The sequence below is a fragment of the Hippocampus zosterae genome, chromosome 3 (genome assembly GCF_025434085.1).
Source record: "Hippocampus zosterae strain Florida chromosome 3, ASM2543408v3, whole genome shotgun sequence".
In the NCBI taxonomy this organism is placed as follows: domain Eukaryota; kingdom Metazoa; phylum Chordata; class Actinopteri; order Syngnathiformes; family Syngnathidae; genus Hippocampus; species Hippocampus zosterae.
In genome coordinates, this window is record NC_067453.1 from 12,376,485 (window position 1) to 12,397,662 (window position 21,178).

A 21,178-nucleotide genomic window follows, 5' to 3' on the forward strand; every position below is an offset into this window, starting at 1 on the left:
GGAGTGAATGAGGTAATATCGCTCTTGTACTGGATCATAAGTATCCAAGTGGCTGATGAGTCTTTGTCCTCCGTAATGCCTTGACCAAGTTCCCAAGTGTTCCTGATTCTATTTCTCAATGCTGCATTTATATTAGTTCATTTATTAGGGTGCAGTTAAGTTAGCCATGTCAAACCTTTTTAGGGTTATACTGGTTTTACCCCCCAAAAATATGAACCTGGCAATTACCACACAATCTATCAAATTGTCCACATGAGACCCGCAACAATAGGCTCCAAACTTTGCTTTGTAGTTAATCAGTAAGATAAACAAGAGTATCTTGTCACTCTGAAGAGGTTTTCCTTTTGAAAGCCTTAATAGGCTTGATTAATGTAAAATACACAATTAAAAAAAAATATACTAAGATTGATCAATTCGCTATTTTTTGAAAATGAACAGCTCCTGATTGCATTGCTGACCGCTACAAATTGTTAATGTTAAAGGCAATTTTCAGGATAACTTACTGGGAACTCTTTGGAGTCTACAATCATCCCAAAAAATTGTAACACAGTATTCAACAAAATGCAGAAATATAATAAACTGGCATGTTGTTATGCATCTTCTATTGATTGACTTATTTATATTCAGTTCAAATATGATGTTTCATATGTTTTTATGAGGTCTGAAAAATGGAATAAAGTGCGATGTGTAAAATCATCCACCCGGCTGCTTCTGTGAAAAACCACCACCTCATATGAACAACACCCAATTGTTTATTTTTGGTACACTAATTAAATAGCTCAGTGTATACATAAAAGTGAAGTGCAAGACATTGGCGGTAGTGAACCACGATTAATTAGTGAGCCATTTCGAATAACAATACAAGAGTAGAACTGAATTCCAAAATCACATGCCAGCTATTTAACATACTTGGTTTTACATTGAAGAATGAGGGATATAATGTATAAAATACGTGTCAAGTCGATGAGGTGCATCTGATGTAAATGCATGCTTTCTTTACAATCAAATAAATGTAATTGTCTCCAAAAAGTCAAGATTGCCACTGTCCAACAAAATGCTTTACAGAATAGACACTAAACTATGTGAGCTGGAGACCAAAAAAAAAAAAAATGGAGACAGAAACAGAACATAAGCAGCAAATACTCGATTTTCACATGACAACATTCAGGTGAACCCAATGAACAACAACTTGAACCGCACAGTTGGCAGAACTCCCGAGACACCAATAACTTAAAAACACACAAGTCGACCTCAAGACAGCTCAGTACTAATTCACATTTTTTCAAATATTTATGTTATGCTGTAATACAAAACGGAATTGCGTGAAAAATCACTCTGCATCTACATACATACCGGTATATAATTAAAATCCTGTTTGCATGAGAAAGGCAACTTTTAAAAGGTTTTGATTTAACTGTGTCTTCCTTTCATATAATATGCCTAGGAACATTTTTGGGGTGCCCCCACAAGACAGTTTTGTTGACATTTAGAATAATAAGGGCAAGCTTGCAAACATGTGTACAGTATTGTGTGTGTATTATCTGTTAACAGCAGGATGTTTTCTTTTCCGTCGAGCTGCCAACCAACTGCACAGTCTTCTCTTTTTCTCGGTCCTCTTGCTCTTTCAAGGTTCTGAGACACAACGTGATGAAAAACAAATCAGAAACTCTGCAGAACAAGCAGATGTGATCGAAGCACAACTGCTTTATTTGTGCTGTCCGTCTCATATTTGTTTCAAGCGTGATGTGTTGTTATTTATCTCTGGGACTACTTACAATCTCATTGTCTGATCACATAATGTATTTTGAGTGCTTCCAGCAAATGTGGGGGTAAATGGGGTGGGGAAAAAAAATATTGAAAGTGGGAACTTAATGTAAACGATGATGACTACTGATGGTAACACTGGTGAAGCTTGCCGATGGTTGGCTGGGCAAATTGTCTGAAGTCTGAAGGAAAGAGGATCAATCTCATTTAGACGAAATATTGTCTCAACCAATTGCAAAATGAAGCAGAACTTTTCACTCAAAGTCGGCATTCCCTCTTAAAAAAAAAAAAAGAAAATCCCACTTCATGTAATACTTTGGAAATAGATTTTGGTGTTTCAATTATTTAATTGTTTTTTTTTTTTGTGACAAAAGCAAAGGACTCTTACCGAGCCAGATGAAACATGGCCTCCATCACATTATACCCTGAACATGCACTGCACTCAAAGAAAGCCATCTGACGATCCTTAAAAAGAAAAAATACAAACATGTTTTTCTCAATGCCACTGACAGATGTAATACAACTTGAGTTGGTAAGAGAAGTGGCACAACAAAGGACAGTTTTACTCTTCGAAAGATAAGACGTACCTTGGCCAGCCTCATGCCCATTGATTTCTGCACTTGTCTCGCAATTTCTAAGTCAGTTTTATTTCCCAACAGCATTAAAGTTATTTCTTCACCTGAGCCCTCCTATGACAAGAGAAGGGAATGGAGACCGACAATTAGGACTAAATATATATTAGGTGGGCCAAAAGTAGAATTACATTAGCAGGTTCCATTTCACAGGACTGAAACATGTTACAGTATTACATTAACACCTCAGAATTAATATGAACATTTTAATGTTAACATGACGTGTCATCCTAATTTTGACCCAACCTGTATATTGTGGCTATTAGACGACAGGGAAAAATACACAAATATTCCATTTTACCATGACACTTGTCAGCCACTGTCTGACAGCTGTGAAGCTCTGCTCAACTGTTATGTCATACATCACAACCACACCGTCAGCTTTGCGGAAAAACTGCTTGGTGATGCTTCGATACCTAAAAAGAGAGGAAAAAGTCGATTAAAACAGTAGAGCGTGAAAGAAAGAAAAATAGCCCATTAAGTCGTGAAACTTTGAAAGCAACTCCACAATCACAAAATAAGCCTTTGTTTTTGATTGAAAATACATCTTCCTTTTGATTAAAATCGCAGTGCGCTTTCAACGCCAAAACATGTGAATTCAATGTGAGAAAAAGCAACTGAATTACCTTTCCTGTCCTGCTGTATCCCAGACCTGCAGCGCCACCTGGCTGTTGTCTACCCATATTGTCTTCACACTGTAGTCTATACCTACAAACACAGTATCCGCATTACATTTGCTGCACTTGTAACTTCATGATCGAAAAGACCACGTAATACCAAGTCAAAAGAAGATAAATCCCAACAAACGCATTTGATTTTTGCACGTTATTAGATAATGTCCTACACACCTTTATAATTTGAAACATGTATGGACTGACATAGCTCGAGGACTCATACCAACAGTGGCAGAAGTGTCGGGGTTGAAACAGTCATCACAAAAACGTCGAAGGAGGGAGGTCTTGCCGACATTGGAGTTCCCCACCAGAACGATTTTAAAAATACGGTCGGGCAGTGACGGACTTCTTTCCCCCTACACATTCAGAAGCAATAAATAAAGGTGTGGGTTTGCGGACTCCCTCACTGGAAAAAAAAGGGAGGAAATAGTACAAAGTACAAAGATGCCGAAAGGCTCACATTTATGCTGGTCTCCTTCCCAACAGGTTGCCCCCTTGGAGACATGGGAGTTTGACTTATTTCTCCGGCTCCGTGTGACGGCTGCAGCTGAGCATGGTAAATATCGCTCGTCTCCAAGTCGATATTCTCTTCATGGTCTGACACATCCTCGCCTTCAATAAACGGCTGGAGAGGGATTTGGGCCTGAGTGCCATTTTGGAGCAAATGTGGGAGGTGGTCCTCCTCGATAGAGATGATCCTCTGTAAGTAACCTCTGGTCACCTCCGGACCACACGGGAAGCTTGACACATTGGCTGGATTTTGCCTTATATCCTCTTCCTCCTCCTCACTGGATGTACATTTTCAAGACAGCAATAGATTATATGAAAACAGACAGTTTATTTTGTTCTTGACAAAATATACGATGAAAAAGTTCACGCGTAGCGAAACCTCCTCAGTCAAACACTAGAAAGTGGTCCAATTTGGACTTCAACCGACATTTTCGAGAACACGCACACAATGCACAAACACAACATAGGAAAGCATTTGTCTTCTCAATACAATATTACATATACCGTTGAAAATTAATGACAATGTATGAAAATCATTTTACCAAGAATCTTCCATGTTCATCATACAGTCGCCTAAACGGTACTTACATATGAACCGCAAAGGTCAAGATGTGTTTACACTTACTGTATTCAATCCAATAATATTTATAGAAGCCTGAAAGATTTACTTTATATGAGCTTTATTTCAAATTAGTGAACTTCTCTTGATACCATTCATCATGATTATGAATATAAAAATGCCTTCACTGTTAAAGATGTTACACTTGTAACATTTTTAGGCAGGAAGAATGATTATACTTTTTTTCCCCGCCCAAAAGGTCGATCATATGTTAAGGAAATGATCTGTGGTTGACCTCGGAGGTTCCTCGCTACATACTTGATGATTTTAGTTTTTTACCTTTTGGGGAAATGATTGTGAGCCCCAGCATTGTAAAGGGGACCCGGCTGTAATCCTGTAGTCTTACAATTTGTTGGTTTCTGTAATGCCAAACATGTAAATGAACACATTCATTATTTTTCTCGATCTTTTTAACCTTGAGAGGCATGCAGGAAAGAAACTTGACATACAACAATCAATAAAGTCAGCTTTCATGCATGTCACAAACCTGAATGAAAATGTCTTTTTCATCTCGTAGATGTTTGTTCAATTCCCTGAAAGAAAGAAAATAACGAACACAGTTAAATATTTACCATCAGATTGATCATTTGTAATCCGTGATTAAAAAGAAGCCTCCGCATCCAGATGCCAACTCACGAAAACCGAGCCAAAATGTGTTGGCGGTAAAACAACACATCAGTGGAGTAAAAGTTTGTCAAGTGAATCACTTACTCAGCAACAGTAAATTTGACAAGTAATTCCAAGTACCGTCATTAATTATCTTGTATGCAAGCATAAACATTGAAAGTGTTGCAGCTTTCAGAGTTGATGTGAACAGCGTCGCAAATATCCACACCTCATCAAGTCCAGTTGTTTGAGAAGGCTTGTTCGCTCACGCTGGAGTCCCTCTGTCAGTCTGTATATTTCGCTATTACAAACAACAGCACATGCATTATAGTTGTTGTTATTGAGAAAAAGGTGTCATCTGTCTGTGTAAAAAGCAGGGTAAACCAGCAGGTGACCAGTCCAAGGTTTACGCAATAGTCTCCAGTTCACAAAAGGCGTAAAAATGCTGAAATTAAAGGGCCGGGGTCTTGTTACTCACATCTCCTTCTCCTCATTGAGTCGCATGGACTGCTCGTGGAGCAGACTCAGTTGCTCCTGTGCCAGGAGCAGCTCTTGACTCGTGTGTTGCAGTTCCTCCGCTAGTTCATCATTTGTCTTCTTCAGCTTCACGTTCTCAACCTTGGTCACATGCTGCTCACTGTGAAGCTCCTGACATTGATCTTCCAACTGCCAATAGCGGTGGCAAAACATTATAGTTGGATGTGCCATGATTTGGGGTGTATCATTCAAGAACCCACGGTATCACTGACCACGTGAATATACTGCTAATAGAATGTATTGCCGTATTGGCCCGAATAGAAGACGGTGTTTTTTGTCGTCTTATATTCTGGGTCTAGACAATATACCCATTCACGACGCTAGATGGCGCCAGTTCTGTCCTGGGTTGCTCCCTTGACACTCTGGAGGAGGTGGGCAACAGAAGGATGCTAACTAAGCTAAAAGCTATGATGGCCAGTCCCTCCCACCGCCTCCAGCCCGCCCTGACAGCACTTGGTAGCTCCTTCAGCCAGAGACTGTTACACCCGCGCTGCAAGAAGGAGAGATACCGACGCTCGTTCCTACCGACTGCTGTCAGGCTGATGAATAAAAAATAACAATCATAATATTAATAATAATTAAATGATGTGAAGGAAAATTGTAAATAGTACTGCGATTTATCCATTTGTGTTCATATTGTATTTAATTGAAAGATGTTTGTTGTTGTTTTTTCTCTTTCTCCTTTCTTCTTTCTACATACATTCTTGCTGTTGGAGGCTGTAAATTTCCCCAGTGTTGGACGAATAAAGGATATCTTATCTTATCTTATATGCTGAACTTGACGCCCCCGGCCAAAGTGAACCCCCGTCACGAAGAATAAAAATAAGAAATAGCGGTAGGAAGGAAAAGAGAAGAAAATAATAGAAGAGATAACAGAAAATGGAGAAACGTAATGACAATCTGGAGAAAAGTGAGTCGAAGATCGGCCAGGTTAACCGGCAGCTGAGGAGAAGTTATGATGTCATTTACATTTAAAAAACTAGAAGCCATTCATTTACGAATGTGATTGCACTTTAGTTTATATATTTAAATGTTCAGATTTTAAGATTTGAATGAGTAAAAATAACATGCTTTTTCTCTCAAATATATTGTTATAATCATTTGTTTCAGACGTACTGTAATTATTTTCTGTATAAAAATTAATTTGGTGTTCAAAAAGTCTTTTTTCAAACTTGAGTCTTGAAAAAGAGTTGGTCATCTTATAATCAGGGCCATCTTATATTCGGGCCAAAACGGTAGTGTTCATAAATATAAAAGCTCTCTAGTTCATCACGCTAGTTCCCCTTCCTAAAGTACCCAACGTAGAAAAGAAGCGCCAAATCACTGATGGCTTAGTGAGACAATGCAAGCTCCTCAATCAATATCATCATCAACATCATCATCGTCATCATTCTTCTGAATTCTTCTTAGTCTCCCCTCAGGGGGACACGCTGAACCGGTTGACAGCCAATCACAGGGCACACATAGAAAAACAACATTCCACGCTCACACTCACACCTAGGGGCAATTTGGAGTGTTCAATCAGCCTGCCGTGCACATTTTTGGGATGTGGGAGGAAACCGGAGTACCCAGAGACAACCCACGCAGGCCTGGGGAGAACATGCAAACTCCACACAGGAAGGCCAGAGCCGGATCGAACTCACAGCCATTGCACTGGGAGGTCGACACGCTAACCACTGGACCAAAAAAGGCATTCATCTTTAAACGTGAAGAATTTGGCAAAATTAAGTGTGACTTTTCAACTCTTCACTCACCCTCCTCTGCTTCTGAAAGAGCTGCTCTAACTCTTTCTCCTTGCTGGTCAGCTTTCTTTCAAGGTCTTGACTGCGAGACACAAACCTCTTGTAGTCCTTGAGCGATGCGACACACCGTCACAAGCACAACAGATGAATGAGAGGAATTGTTTGATGATGGTTTTTCAATTTCATTGTATTTTATTTCGATTGAATTTGATTGTATTTATCTAAAAATAACACCACTTTTTTTTTTTACCTGCAGCACAATCCGTTCTCTTTCATTCTTTATTTGCTGCTCCATTTCCTCATAAAGGCGATGGATCTCATCATCGTGTGTAGCTGCTTTTCTAGAGGACACACAGATTGAGTACTGCTCCGTTTGCAGCGCAAATAGTTCAATGATTCACAATAGTTCAATTTCGCATAAAAGTGGTTTTATGCACAAAGGGACATTTTTTTGGTGAAACATTATTCGCCAAATGCCGTTTGTTTTGTAATAAAAGCTTCAATTATAGAATGTAGAGAAATAAGATATCCCCTGACCGTTTCAGAGCGCTCTCCATCTCCCTTTTTTCCTGGTTAGCCACAATTATCTGGGACGTCACCCTTGCCAAGAAGTCCTCAAAATTGGATAAAAGGTGCGGCTCATCTCGCCGTAGCTGGGCCCACAAGCTGCGTACTTCTGCAGGACTAATGACACACGAGGTTACAAGTCAAAGTGCATTACAGAGCAGGTGCACCACTGCTGGGATAGAAATGTGTTACTGATGCAAAACATGGAGAAAACTATGTGTTAATCCGATGCCATAATTTACACCGAAGCAACTCGGGCAGACTACAGCGGCCTAGTAAATTGAGAGATAAGGCCATGATGAAAAACTGGAACAAATCACATTTATGAACTATTCTTTGAGCATCATTCACAATTAATTATTTGGAAATGTGACTCCCCTCCGTGAGTCGTCACCTTACCGTGGTGGAGGGGTTTGTGTGTCCCAATGATCCTAGAAGCTAAATTGTCTGGGGCTTTATGCCCCTGGCAGGGTCACCCATGGCAAACAGGTTCTAGGTGAGGGGCCAGACAAAGCACGGCTCAAAAGACCCCAATGATGATAAAAATAAATGGATCTAGGTTTCCCTTGCCCGGACGCGGGTCACCGGGGCCCTCCTCTGGAGCCAGGCCTGGAGGTGGGGCTCGTTGGCAGGGGCCTCGTGGCCGGGCTTACACCCATGGGGCCCGGCCGGGCACAGCCCGAAGAGGCAACGTGGGTCCCCCTTCCCATGGGCTCACCACCCATGAGAGGGGCCAAAGGGGTCGGGTGCAATGTGAGCTGGGCGGCAGCCAAAGGCGGGGACCCTGGCGGTCCGATCCTCGGCTGCAGAAGCTAGCTCTTGGGACATGGAATGTCACCTCTCTGGCAGGGAAGGAGCCCGAGCTGGTGTGTGAGGCAGAGAATTTCCAACTGGATATAGTCGGACTTGCCTCCACACACAGCCTGGGTTCTGGTACCAGTTCTCTCGAGAGGGGTTGGACTCTCTTCCACTCTGGAGTTGCTCACGGTGAGAGGCGCAGAGCAGGTGTGGGCATACTCATTGCCCCCCGGCTCAGTGCCTGTACATTGGGGTTCACACCGGTAGACGAGAGGGTTGCCTCCCTCCGCCTTCGGGTGGGTGGACGGGTCCTGACTGTTGTTTGTGCATATGCACCAAACAGCAGCTCAGCATACCCACCCTTTTTGGAGTCCTTGGAGGGTGTGCTGGAGAGTACTCCTGCTGGGGACTCCATTGTTCTGCTGGGGGACTTCAATGCTCACGTGGGCAATGACAGTGATACCTGGAGGGGCGTGATTGGGAGGAACGGCCCCCCCGATCAAAACCCGAGTGGTGTTTTGTTATTGGACTTCTGTGCTCGTCCCGGATTGTCCATAACGAACACTTTGTTCAAACATAAGGGTGTCCATATGTGCACTTGGCACCAGGACACCCTAGGCCGCAGTTCGATGATCGACTTTGTAGTTGTATCATCGGATTTGCGGCCGCATGTTCTGGACACTCGGGTGAAGAGAGGGGCGGAGCTGTCAACTGATCACCACCTGGTGGTGAGTAGGCTCCGATGGTGGGGGAAGATGCCGGTCCGTCCTGGCAGACCCAAACGTATAGTGAGGGTTTGTTGGGAGCGTCTGGCGGAATCCCCTGTCAGAAGGAGTTTCAACTCCCACCTCCGACAGAGCTTTTCCCATGTTCCGGGGGAGACGAGGGACATTGAGTCCGAGTGGACCATGTTCCGTGCCTCTATTGTTGAGGCGGCCAATCTGAGTTGTGGCCGTAAGGTGGTTGGTGCCTGAGGGGGAAGCAGTGCACCACTAACACTGTGTACAGTGGGGATGGGGCGCTGCTGACTTCGACTCGGGACGTTGTGAACCGGTGGGCAGAGTACTTCGAAGACCTCCTCAACTCCACCAACACGCCTTCCTTGGAGGAAGCAGAGCCTGGGGACTCTGAGGTGGGCTCTCCTATCTCTGTGGTTGAAGTCACCGATGTGGTTAAAAAGCTCCTCGGTGGCAAGGCCCCAGGGGTGGATGAGATCCGCCCGGAGTTCCTCAAGGCTCTGGATGGTGTGGGGCTGTCCTGGTTGACACGCCTCTGCAACATCGCGTGGTCAACAGGGAGAGTGCCTCTGGATTGGCAGACCGGGGTAGTAGTCCCTCTTTTTAAAAAGGGGGACCGGAGGGTGTGTTCCAACTACAGAGGGATCACACTCCTCAGCCTCCCATGGTAAGGTCTATTCAGGGGTGCTGGAGAGGAGGGTCCGTCAGGAAGTTGAGCCTCAGATTGAGGAGGAGCAGTGTGGTTTTCGTCCCGGCCGTGGAACAGTGGACCAGCTCTATACCCTTAGCAGGGTCCTTGAGGGTATGTGGGAATTCGCCCAACCAGTCTACATGTGTTTTGTGGACTTGGAGAAGGCGTTTGACCGTGTCCCTCGGGGAGTTCTGTGGGGGGTGCTTCGTGGGTATGGGGTACCGAACCCCCTGATACGGGCTGTTCGGTCACTATACCACCGATGTCAGAGTTTGGTTCGCATTGCCGGCAGTAAGTCGGAATCGTTTCCAGTGGGGGTAGGACTCCGCCAAGGCTGCCCTTTGTCACCGATTCTGTTCATAACCTTTATGGACAGAATTTCTAGGCGCAGCCGAAGCGTTGAGGGGGTCCGTTTTGGGGGCCTCAGTATCACATCCCTGCTTTTTGCAGATGATGTGGTGCTGTTGGCTCCTTCAAGCGGGGCTCTCCAACTCTCACTGGAGCGTTTCGCAGCCGAGTGTGAAGCGGTTGGGATGAAAATCAGCACCTCCAAATCTGAAACCATGGTCCTCAGTCGGAAAAGGGTGGAGTGCCCCCTCCGGGTCGGGGAGGAGATCTTACCCCAAGTGGAGGAGTTCAAGTATCTTGGGGTCTTGTTCACGAGTGGGGGTAGGAGGGAGCGGGAGATCGACAGGCGGATCGGTGCAGCGTCTGCTGTGATGCAGACGTTGTATCGGTCTGTCGTGGTGAAGAAGGAGCTGAGCCAAAGGGCGAAGCTCTCAATTTACCGGTCGATCTACGTCCCAACCCTCACCTATGGTCACGAGCTATGGGTCATGACCGAAAGAACGAGATCCCGGATACAAGCGGCTGAAATGAGTTTTCTCCGCAGGGTGTCCGGGCTCTCCCTTAGAGATAAGGTGAGAAGCTCAGTCATCCGGGAGGGGCTCAGAGTCGAGCCGCTTCTCCTCCACATCGAGAGGAGCCAGATGAGGTGGCTTGGGCATCTGATTCGGATGTCTCCTGAGCGCCTCCCCGGTGAGGTGTTCCGGTCATGTCCCACCGGGAGGAGACCCCGAGGAAGACCCAGGACACGCTGGAGAGACTATGTCACCCAGCTTGCCTGGGAACGACTCGGGATCCCCCGGGGAGAGCTGGAAGAAGTAGCTAGGGAGAGGGAAGTCTGGGCTTCCCTGCTAAAGCTGTTGCCCCCGCGACCCGGCCCCGGATAAGCGGTAGATGATGGATGGATGGATGGATGGATGGAAATGTGACTGGAAATTGGAATATGGACAGAGACAGAGCAAAGGTAAGTGAAACAATATGAAAATTTCTCAGAAGTATAAAGTTCAGTTGCCAATTTCTGCTAGGCTGTGTTTTTGTTTTTCCTTATAGTAGTAAATGTCAAATGTCTGCTCGGGATCAATAAAGGTTAGTGCTGCCCAAAAGAACGTGAGCTGAAATGTCATATCTCATATCTGACTTCAGACCCGGCCGGCAAGATGTGCATTCACCTGCTTCATGAAAATGTTTTCCGAGTTAGCTGTGAAAAGTTGTGAAAACTCAGTTGAATAGCGTGTCGTGCCAATATGGATCACAGGACATTAGACGGTATATAATATAGTCAAATTCAAAACAGACAGCTTAAGCAATTACCACTAACAAAAACAACACTGGAGTTTTGAAATAGAAAAGAGATACTGTCATGGCAAATAGATTTCATTTTGGTAAAAGTTCACTAAAAGAATTCTCGAAACCGGCATAGTACTGGAAGGGAGTCCTGTTAGGAATGTAAAATTGTAACGGTAAATATCTTCCTACATTTTGTGAACAACATGTTGGAAGAGGTAATACGCATGTCATCGCTTTGTTAGAATGTAAACATTGAAAACATTGAAAACGTTCTGCACAGCTAAACGTGGTCTCAACTTCGGGCCATCCACCCAAGGTGCAAAATCTAAAATGCACTGACACCGTGAAAGATAGATCATATAAAAGCTGCAAGTCAACTTGGGTTCACAGAATAAGTGAGGGTTTAATTAGTGCACTGCGTGTCATATTTTTTTCTTATGAAAAGCTTTGTATGTAGCACATTGGAAAAGGAAACCAAATTACATTCATGATGGTTTTCCACAAACGAGACCTGAGTGTAGTTGATTTGAGTGGAATGAGAAGAGTGCACTATTGATGAACAGCAGCCCGTTGGACCATTTTATAATGAATAGACTTGAAAAGCCTTTGGAAAACACAGTCATTCACAGAGAACAGATTAGAATTTTAATCAACAGTCAGGACAAATGGGCAGAAATGAGGCTCAGGAAAAGTGTCCGATTATTTGAAATTGACCATATTAGAGACTCGCACGATACTCACTCTTCAAAGACGTTGTTGGCCCCGAGGCTCTCCATCAGCATGGAAAAATGCTTCTCCTCTTCATCCTCTGAAATTGCTGGGCTCTCTTCCCATCGGCTGTGATAGAGGACCTCTGGTGGCTTTGCACAGTGAGGTTTCTCTCCCATGCTGTCCTTTAAAGAAATATTCCTGCCAGACAAAAAAACGCCTAGAAAAGAGTTGAGATACACAACATGAGACATTTTTCATCATGTTGTCCTCCGTCCCAAACATACAAGTGACCATACTAAAGCCAGTGGAGAACTCATCGAGGGTAAGAAATCCATTGCTGTCAGAATCAAGGGTGACAAACACTTTCTCCAACTCGTCGGCACTGAGGGGGAGATCGCCGAGCAGCCTCTGTTTTACATGACACAAACAGCTGTTATGGATGTGGGCACAGCCTCAAGGACAATACAACAGTGTAGCTATAACAACTGATAGAGCCATAAGAACCGCCTCTGCGCAGCAATAACAAACAACAACAATAAAAATAATACCGTATTGGCCCGAATATAAGACAGTGTTTTTTGCATTGAAATCAGACTGAAAAAGTGGGGGTCGTCTTATATTCGGGGTTGAGACATTATACCCATTCACGACGCTAGATAGCGCCAGATATCATTGAAGCGAATGCTGAACTTGACTCCCCGGGGCAAAGTGAACCCCCGTCACGAAGAAGAAAAATAAAAAATAACGGTAAGAAGGAAAAGATAAGAAAACAATAGAAGAGATAACAGAAAATGGAAAAACGTAGTGACAATTTGGAGAAAAGTGGGTCAGGTTAACCGGCAGCTGAGGAGAAGTTATGATGTAATTTACATTTCAAAATCCAGAAGCCATTCAGTTATGAATATGATTTATGACACTTTGGATTTGAATGAGGCAAAATAACATGATTTTGCTCTCAATTATATTGTTATAATAATTTGTTTCAGATGTACGGTAATTATTTTCTGTATAAAAATTAATTTGGTGTTCAAAAATTATTTTTTCAAACTTGAGTCTTGGAAAAAAGGGAGTCGTCTTATAATCAGGGCCGTCTTATATTCGGGCCAATACGGTAATACCTGCATATACCAACTTACAGGGGTACCAAGGATGCTTTCTTTAACAACCCTGTCATGCACCAATCATGTTAAGCTCTAACCTGATAACATGATAGTTTGTCTACTGTAGTAACCGCTGTCCCTGACAGGGTTCATTTTAAACACGATTTAAATATTTGATTTAAATGTGTGATTTAGCCATACTGTAGTTATAGTGCATGCCCATGGGGCCACCTCACACTGTAGAACCAGCTGGAAAATTCCCAGTTGGGATACAGCAAGGTCCTCAATGATTGACCAGAGGAGCTGACCAGAAATAGGACAAATGTACCTGTTTGGCTTTCACGATCAACTTCTCTTTTTTTTGAATGGCAAATACATACTCTAATACTTGCTGCTCTTCTTCACATTTAAAAAAGACAAATGGTATTAATCCGAGCATGAGGAAATTATAGGGCATGGAAAAGATTCATGAGTTCATAAATCTTTACATTTAGATTGAAGAGAAGAAAAACAATTCATGTTGATATAGCATGAAATTGCTGAAATAATTTCAGTAATTAATAGTAAATTGGAGGTTCAAGAAGTTACGGAAAAAAAGGATAAGAATTTTTCATGAGTGTCCTATATGAGATTCATCCAACAATAAAAGGAAAATCTATACCACTTGTCCCGATTAGGGTCACCACTGGAGCCCTCTCCTTGTTGACTGAGTTAGAGGCAGAGTACAGCAGAGAATTGAAATTGGCTTCTTGAACCCCGCGCGAAGTACAGCAAAACTTTGAAGTCAAGATGGCGCCCGAGTAGGCAGCCGTCAGCAAGAGCTCTCATGAGCCTTGCTTTTTTTGTTGTTCTTGTGTTTCTTTTGTCACTTTGTGTTTGTTGTTACGTCGTGTGGACTTGATGTGGACCTTTTTCAGCATTTTTTGGCCACGACATTCATCAAGGAGGAGACTCTGTGCTTGGTGGTTGCGCCTTCTCGGCAGCATGGGTATACCAGCACTGTTTTTGACTGGAGGAATGTCGGCGCCATTTGACTGTCGTTGCTGGACAGTCCCGGGGCGCTTGTGTCTTGCGCCAGTAATGGGCAGCATTTTTCACAGCCCCGCTTTGTTCAGCGGAGAGATCGGTGCTGTTGAACGGTCTGCGGCTGGATGGATGGAGGTCTTGAGGAGCCGACGATGAGAAGAAAGGAGCGTTGGCGCGGAGTGCCGATGTGGATTTGGAGCTGGGAGTCGCGGCTTGGAGTTTGAAGCGGATTATGTGGGACAGGAGAAGTGAACTAATCTCTTTTCGTCAATGGACGCTACAGCTTCGTGTTTGCTTTCAAAACTTTGCTTGTAGCAGACGTGTGCACATTTTTCAGCATGATGTCTCTGATCCACTGGTGAAAGGACACTTTGATCCTCTCCTCTTTCATCTATAACTGCTTCAGACAAAGTGTATGCAGAAAAGTGGTGAAGATTGCACGACTGTCTCTGTCCTGTGTGTTGTCTTGTGTTATTTTTTGTTATTTTGACTTCAAAATGGCGCCGCGAGAGTGGCTGCCTTTCCAGCAGCTCCTATTTTTTTGTTGTTCTACTTCTTCCTTTCATAACTTTGCTGCTGTGAATCTGGAATTTCTCCATTGCGAGACTAATAAAGGTTTTCTTAATCTTAATCTTAAAATTGGGACTGTTAACTCAAGTTCAAATCCAGTTGAGGTCATGCCACAGACTGATGACAGCGACAGTAAGCGCTCTGTAACCTTAATCAAAGAGTCAAAAAAAAAAAGTCAGCCACACCTCAGTAGGCAGTGTGCTATAAGGATATACAGTATTTACACTGCTGCAACTGTTGACATAGGCCGTCCTTTAAATCCAGGGTGGGGATACGGTTAGGTTAGCATAAAGTGTGTTATCCCGGAAGAACACATCCATTACGTCACAGGATAAGTCTCCTGAAAGGGGCGGCATAGCAAATACACCACGATATTATACGTAACAGCGCCAAGTGGTGCTCCAAAGCCTCATTTGAAACAGGCCGTGATATCAAAGCTCCACGATCTGTGTTTGTGCCCAGGAGTGCCTCATCAATGGATTGGCAACATCTGAGGGCCAAGTAAATCTGCACAATAATGCGAGTGGAGAGCTTGGATCACAAAGCATCCATGTTGCTCGCTCTACTCTGTCTTTGCCACCTTCCCCTTTAACTCTTTGTTATACAGCTTTGAATAAAGCACATGTGGTCTCTTCAAGTCTAATTGGGAATCGCTGATGGGAGAACAGATTGTCCTTGTATTGTATATTCGGTTTAAATAAAACATGCCAAAAGAAACAAAGAGAAATGCAAGAGAACATTGCTGCTTTAATTTAGATGTGGAAAAAGCCAGATTGCCAAATATGATTTGAAGAAAAGTTATCAAATGTAACACTGCTACCACAAAACAATTCATTTGGTCACCTCACCTGCATATCACGCTGGGTGATGAAGCCTTTTTTCTCGATGTCACAGACCTGGAAGAATTCGTGTGTTTTCTCCAGGACTGTGTTTTGACCAACCTGCCCACTCTCCCGCTTCAGCCACTCATTCCCACGCTTGATGGGCTCTTCGTTGCTTCCGTGCCCTCGCTGCGCCATCCTGGACCCAGCAGTGGTGTTGGTGAGGGCAGAGGAGACCGTCAAGGCTGCCATGGAAGTCGGTTGCTGTGATGTGACCTCTTCAGTCGTGCTTCACATGAGCCAGTTGCTCAGGAGACAGATCTCAGACTAAGTCTTGCTTCCAGGCTAAGCAGCATCAGACGCTTTCAGCGTTGCAATTCATCATCACTTAGCAACTGCCTCATTAATTTAACACCCAACACTGGAAAAGAGATAAAAAAGAGAATCATGTATTTAGTTTCTCTGCAAAATACTGTGCTTTCAATTATTTCTGAATGACAGTAGGTTTAACAATTGGATTCAATAAAGGAAACCACCTCCCGGTGTTCGATGATGAAGGTGCCTGATAGCTTTGACAACATGTTAAGGGTCATTCTTCATCTTTTAACCAGTCTCGTAGTATTTGGCTCAATACGAGAAGAGAGTAAAGATTTATCCAGCTCATCACGATTCATCTTATGTCTGTTGGAAGCCACATCATGAATTAAGGCCAGCCTATTCCAATAGCAGCGATACATGCCTGTTCCATAACATGTCTTAACAATGTAGCAAGCTTTGGCGCATGAGATGATATTTTCCATCAAGTTGACCTTGCTTTCATCTGCCCAAAGAATGTGATTCCGGGGCACGTTGATGGTTTAACACCTTGTTTTTAACCCCCCCCCCCATATTTACATCCATGAAGGTGTATCATTCATTTTGAGTATTCTTGATTTCTGTTGATGCCATTTTTTTTTACTTGCCAAGAAAATGTTCTACTAACATGCATTTTAATAGTGTTAATGTGAGTTATAGCAAAATTCAACAAAGGCTTTTTGAAGGAAAATAATGACGAATTCTTCCAGGGCAAAGTTGGCACATTGGTCTAAACCCAATCGAGCATGCTTTTTAACGGCTGAAGATAAAACTGGAGGTAGATGGAAGCATATGTTTCTCTAAAAACTGTATGTAGCTTTTAGCATTAATTATGCCTTCACAGATGTGCAAGTTACAAAGCCCTGTACCATCAGAGACGCTAGTTTTTGAACTTGTCGCTGACTAAAAACATCCTGAATAGTTATTTTCCTTTTCCTCTTTTCCAAAATAACAATAACTTTCTGCAGTTTCACAAGGAATTATCTTGTTTTTTGTCGGATATTTAGTTGAATATTGGTTGAAAAGGATTTACAAATCATTGTATTCCATTTTGAATTTTCATTTTATGGAACGTCGCAAATTTATTGGAATTGAGGTTCGTCATAATACATCTACAAGAAAACTATTCCACCTGCTTGGAAATCCTGAGCAATCAATTCAAACACATTTTCCACTGTACAATTATACAATCATATGATGTTCTAACTAACACTAATAGCAGTTTCAAGAATCACCCTTTTTTCAACCCCACATTTTCCAAAAAAAAGTGTTGGATTATTGTCTATTAATTTTTTTCTATTTTAGAAAAAAAATGCATTTCATGTCGCGTTATGTAAATAAATACTGGTGTTTAAATTTTGTAAGATTGCCATTTTCTGAGACTATTTTTATTTGACAAGTAATCCCTAAACTGTAAGAAACTGGTGGTAAGACAGACATTCATGGTTAAAAAAATAAATAAAAACATCAAAAAACCAAGTGCACTAGTTTGGAAGACTGCCTGCACGGTCAACTGGATCAGTCAGTTTATCAACATCGCATCACAAGATGGAATCACATGCTTCAACTCCAACAATTGATACACATCGACTACCGGTAACTAAAATAGAAGGCAAAATGTGGCCTTTACAAATACAGTATACATTGTTATGGATCCTGTCAGAGCAGTATTACCTTATCGTAGTATTGATTAGATTTTAAGAACTTTAGACATGGCATCAGTATGATGCTGTACATTGTTGCAAACTTCAACCACAAAACAACAATAAACATACCTATAACGGCAAATCAAATAGTCATGTTAACATTTTATTAATGTGACTAGTGAGATTTTATAAGGAGATTTTTTTTCATGGGGTATGTGGTAGAGACTTTTTACTCAGTTACTGTTGTCTTTTATTCACAGTAACTGTCACAGACATCTGATCCATAAACATGGACTCGCAATTAAACATTCTGCAACTTCTGGTCACGACAAGCACGCACAAAAGACACAAAGCCATAACACGCAACTGATCCTCCTTGAGTCTACAAGCGGAAACAAGAAGAGGAAGTGAACGTTTTCTTCATTAGACCACATTGACTGTACCAAATGAGGTATTGTTAAAAAGTCTCTCAGGTTGCCGAGAGGCCTCCGTAACACAAAGATTTGAAGTGGCAATATCCTCCAGTTCTTACTGAATTTGATTAACACTTGGTGGATCCTTTAACTATCGCCTGATATTCTTGCCATAATTTCGAAGAAATGTGATAAGGGCGCGACAACATTTAATTCAGCCGAGTGCAGTTTAACTGCGCATGAACAACGTAACATGATGGCGTATTTGAACAATACTAAATTGAAACATGCTTTGCATATTTTTGCAGACACATTTTTATATAGCAGGGGAGGAACTCTTGTTTTAAAAACTAGCTTGACTTGAAGGCGTTTGACATGGAACAGCTGTCAGGTAATGGTTGCCGAGTCAAATATGTTCAGAACACAGGCAATAAGCTCCAAGGGCCATGAATCAACTAAGTGTACATTTTATTAAAATACTATATAATACTGATTTATAAGTTGTTGTCTGGGTTTATTGTCCCAAAATATCACAGCATTATTTCTTTTGTGGCTGGAAGGTGACGGCAATTAAATGGCACATTTGTCGCAGCAGTACTAATAATAGCCATAGATATCCATTGTTTGAGTGTTTTTAGTGTTCGTTGATATTGCAACTGACCTGCCACTAAATATAGAAACATTTTTGATAGAATGTTTTGCAATTCTAATAAAATATCAGGAGGCTTCCCTATTGAGGAAGGATGACATCAGCACGTTGCCACAAGACTAATTAAAATGTGGAGAAAAGCTTGAGCAAAACAATGGTTTAGTTTCACAATTTCACCATTGGTTAAAACTCACTTCCTAGTCATGAGAAATTGACTGCGACAGCTGCAGGTCTCTTGACATTGAAGTCGTGTGTGTAGAGACACTTTTCACGAGTATGCAAGCTAAAACATACATATCTACGTTCGTAGTTACCTCGTGCCTTGTTAATTTAGCTCAAATTTGGTGTTTGAAGATAATAAAAGACTCAGAATGCGTACGTACCACAAGCAAAGCAAGTCAGGTCTCAACTGATTAATTCCATGACTAGGTTGGTGTCAACCTGTTGCGTGTGATGCAGATAAGTGTGGAGAAAAAAAAGTGTGACAATTGCGGTGTGGTGGAATTTGACTGACTGCACGCCCGGTTGGTCGAACAAAAGGGGCGGGGCTGTTATCATGGGTTACTATAGCAACGCTAATACGATCGGTGTTCCTGGTCCATTACAAAATGAGAATGTAATACAACAAACTAAAAGTTTTATAACCTATAATGTTTTATCTACAAAAAAACAAAGTAGTACTATCATTAATTGTGTATGAAAAATATATAAAAAGAAGAAGCGACTATTCATACTGTATCTGACTGACACTTTTATGAGGAACACCAGCAAAATGTGAATAATTCGAATATACGGGCTTGACCAACATTTAAACCTGATCTCCCCCACCCCCAGTCAGAAAAGCTCGTTTTATCATTTCACAGTAATTCACGTTTTTATGTGCCTTTCAGTTTTCCCCCTGCCGTTGGGGCATTAAGGCATGGGGCAGTACCCAACAACATCCAGAAGATGGCTGCCTTTATCTAATTATTACGTCTAAGTCAAAGTTTCAAAATGTAGCGTTGGCCCGGGCGCTCCTGTATGGACTGCATTTTCTCCACTTGCTTTATCCCCCCCATCTCCAGGTACTTCCTCCTGCATTCCCAAATCATGCATGTTAGGTTCTTTGAAGACTCAAAATATTGTCTATAACCTATAAATCAGGAGAATTCCCCAAAGTTACATATTGTAAATACAAGGCGGAGGCGGGGGGCGGGTGGGGGGGGTTGTCTGAAAAATGTAAAGCAGCACAGGTATCTTAGGCCTAATTTTGAGTAACATTAGACAGACAAATCAAGCCTAACTTAGTTTCAACAGGTAGATTTTGCACATCTCAAGTAAAAAAGTAATTTTGTCACAATTGGCTTTACATGAGGTTAAGTCTGTGAGTGGCTGGAAACAGATCCAGCTTGTACCCCGTCTTCTGATCAACGTCAGCCATGGGAGAGGCACCAGTTTCCCCGGGACTCTAATGAATGGATGGATAAAGTGCATTTAAAAAAGAGATTCAAGTCCATCCATGTTTTAAAAAGGCTTTGATTTGTTGAACTTGTTGTTACTTTTAACCATTTGTTTTTGAATGTCAAAGTTGAAAAGAAAAAGGTTGGCTCCCAATGAGGGAACGTCGGTGTTTCGTGTTAGCTGGCAGTTCTTTCGACCCTATCATTCATGAAGCCCAGGAGACACTTAAGACTGACAAGAAAATCTGTCAAGAGTCACACTTGTACGGGGCGAAACAGGGCAGCAAAGCAAGAAACATGTCTCAGTGGGAAATGAGCAGAGGAGCAAGTCTCAACACATTGCTCTGGTTTAAGTCTTTGGAAGGACTGACATCACACTTGGAGACATGTTTTCTCTTCTGCAATCTCAGAGATGGCAGGGTGTGTGGTTGGGGGTGTTAGAGTCATCTGTGCCGCTGATTTAGAAGTCTTTGCTAGCCTGGCGCATCACGCAATGCGGTTATAATTAAGTTTTCCCCTGTGGATCGTTTTGGGGACTGTTTGGAGTCTCCCCATTTAAAGCCACGTGTGCATGCTGTTTCACTGTGTGACTTTGTAATTATAATTTTAGGCTTTTATTGTCTCTAGAGGGAAAACAAAACCGGATTTATTATGTTTGCTGCTATCCACAGTCTTACGTCACATCCACAGCCAGGGTCAAGCCCCTCCACACCCCCAAGTTTTTTTCATGTTTGTAGAACATTCGCAATTGTTCTTGTCAAACAACACCGCAAGTGTTTAACTTTATCCCATCAAAAAGGGTATATAGCACCAAAACATTCACTGTTTTAGCGCTCTTGTTAGTCCTTCTTTTTGCCAACTTCCTTTTCAGCAATGACACGCACGGCAAGGCTGATTTTCAAAACACGTTTGAATTCTTTATTGATAATAGTCACGTTAA

At 42.5% G+C, this 21,178-nt stretch overlaps 1 protein-coding gene across 3 annotated transcripts; it reads right to left on the reverse strand.

The window, feature by feature from the left end:
• Positions 1 to 732: 732 nt before the first annotated feature.
• cracr2aa (calcium release activated channel regulator 2Aa) lies at positions 733 to 19,332 on the reverse strand. 3 transcript variants are annotated; one of them, XM_052061689.1, is made up of 19 exons: positions 19,183 to 19,332; positions 15,893 to 16,158; positions 15,765 to 15,812; positions 12,517 to 12,628; positions 12,251 to 12,437; positions 7,622 to 7,768; positions 7,335 to 7,425; positions 7,097 to 7,192; positions 5,284 to 5,471; positions 5,035 to 5,106; positions 4,687 to 4,732; positions 4,479 to 4,558; positions 3,531 to 3,858; positions 3,294 to 3,426; positions 3,023 to 3,104; positions 2,698 to 2,812; positions 2,352 to 2,453; positions 2,153 to 2,229; positions 733 to 1,632 (listed from the first exon to the last, which is right to left on the reverse strand). In XM_052061689.1, exons 3-19 carry the CDS (start codon positions 15,768 to 15,770, stop codon positions 1,545 to 1,547), a joined length of 1,950 nt encoding a protein of 649 aa, XP_051917649.1. In that variant the 5' UTR covers positions 15,771 to 15,812; positions 15,893 to 16,158; positions 19,183 to 19,332; the 3' UTR covers positions 733 to 1,544. The 3 variants fall into 3 exon arrangements, with proteins under 3 accessions (XP_051917649.1, XP_051917648.1, XP_051917647.1); XM_052061688.1 differs by lacking the exon at positions 15,765 to 15,812 and having other exon boundaries at positions 15,858 to 16,158; XM_052061687.1 differs by having other exon boundaries at positions 15,765 to 16,158.
• Between the last annotated feature and the right edge of the window lie 1,846 nt (positions 19,333 to 21,178).

Coding starts and splice junctions, on each gene's coding strand:
- cracr2aa (XM_052061687.1), bottom strand. CDS start 15,989: ATGGCAGCCTTGACGGTCTCCTCTGCCCTCACCAACACCACTGCTGGG. Junction 7,769..12,250: donor GCCAACAACGTCTTTGAAGA/GTGAGTATCGTG, acceptor GTGTGTCATTAG/TCCTGCAGAAGTACGCAGCT. Junction 2,454..2,697: donor AGTGGCTGACAAGTGTCATG/GTAAAATGGAAT, acceptor CTCTTGTCATAG/GAGGGCTCAGGTGAAGAAAT.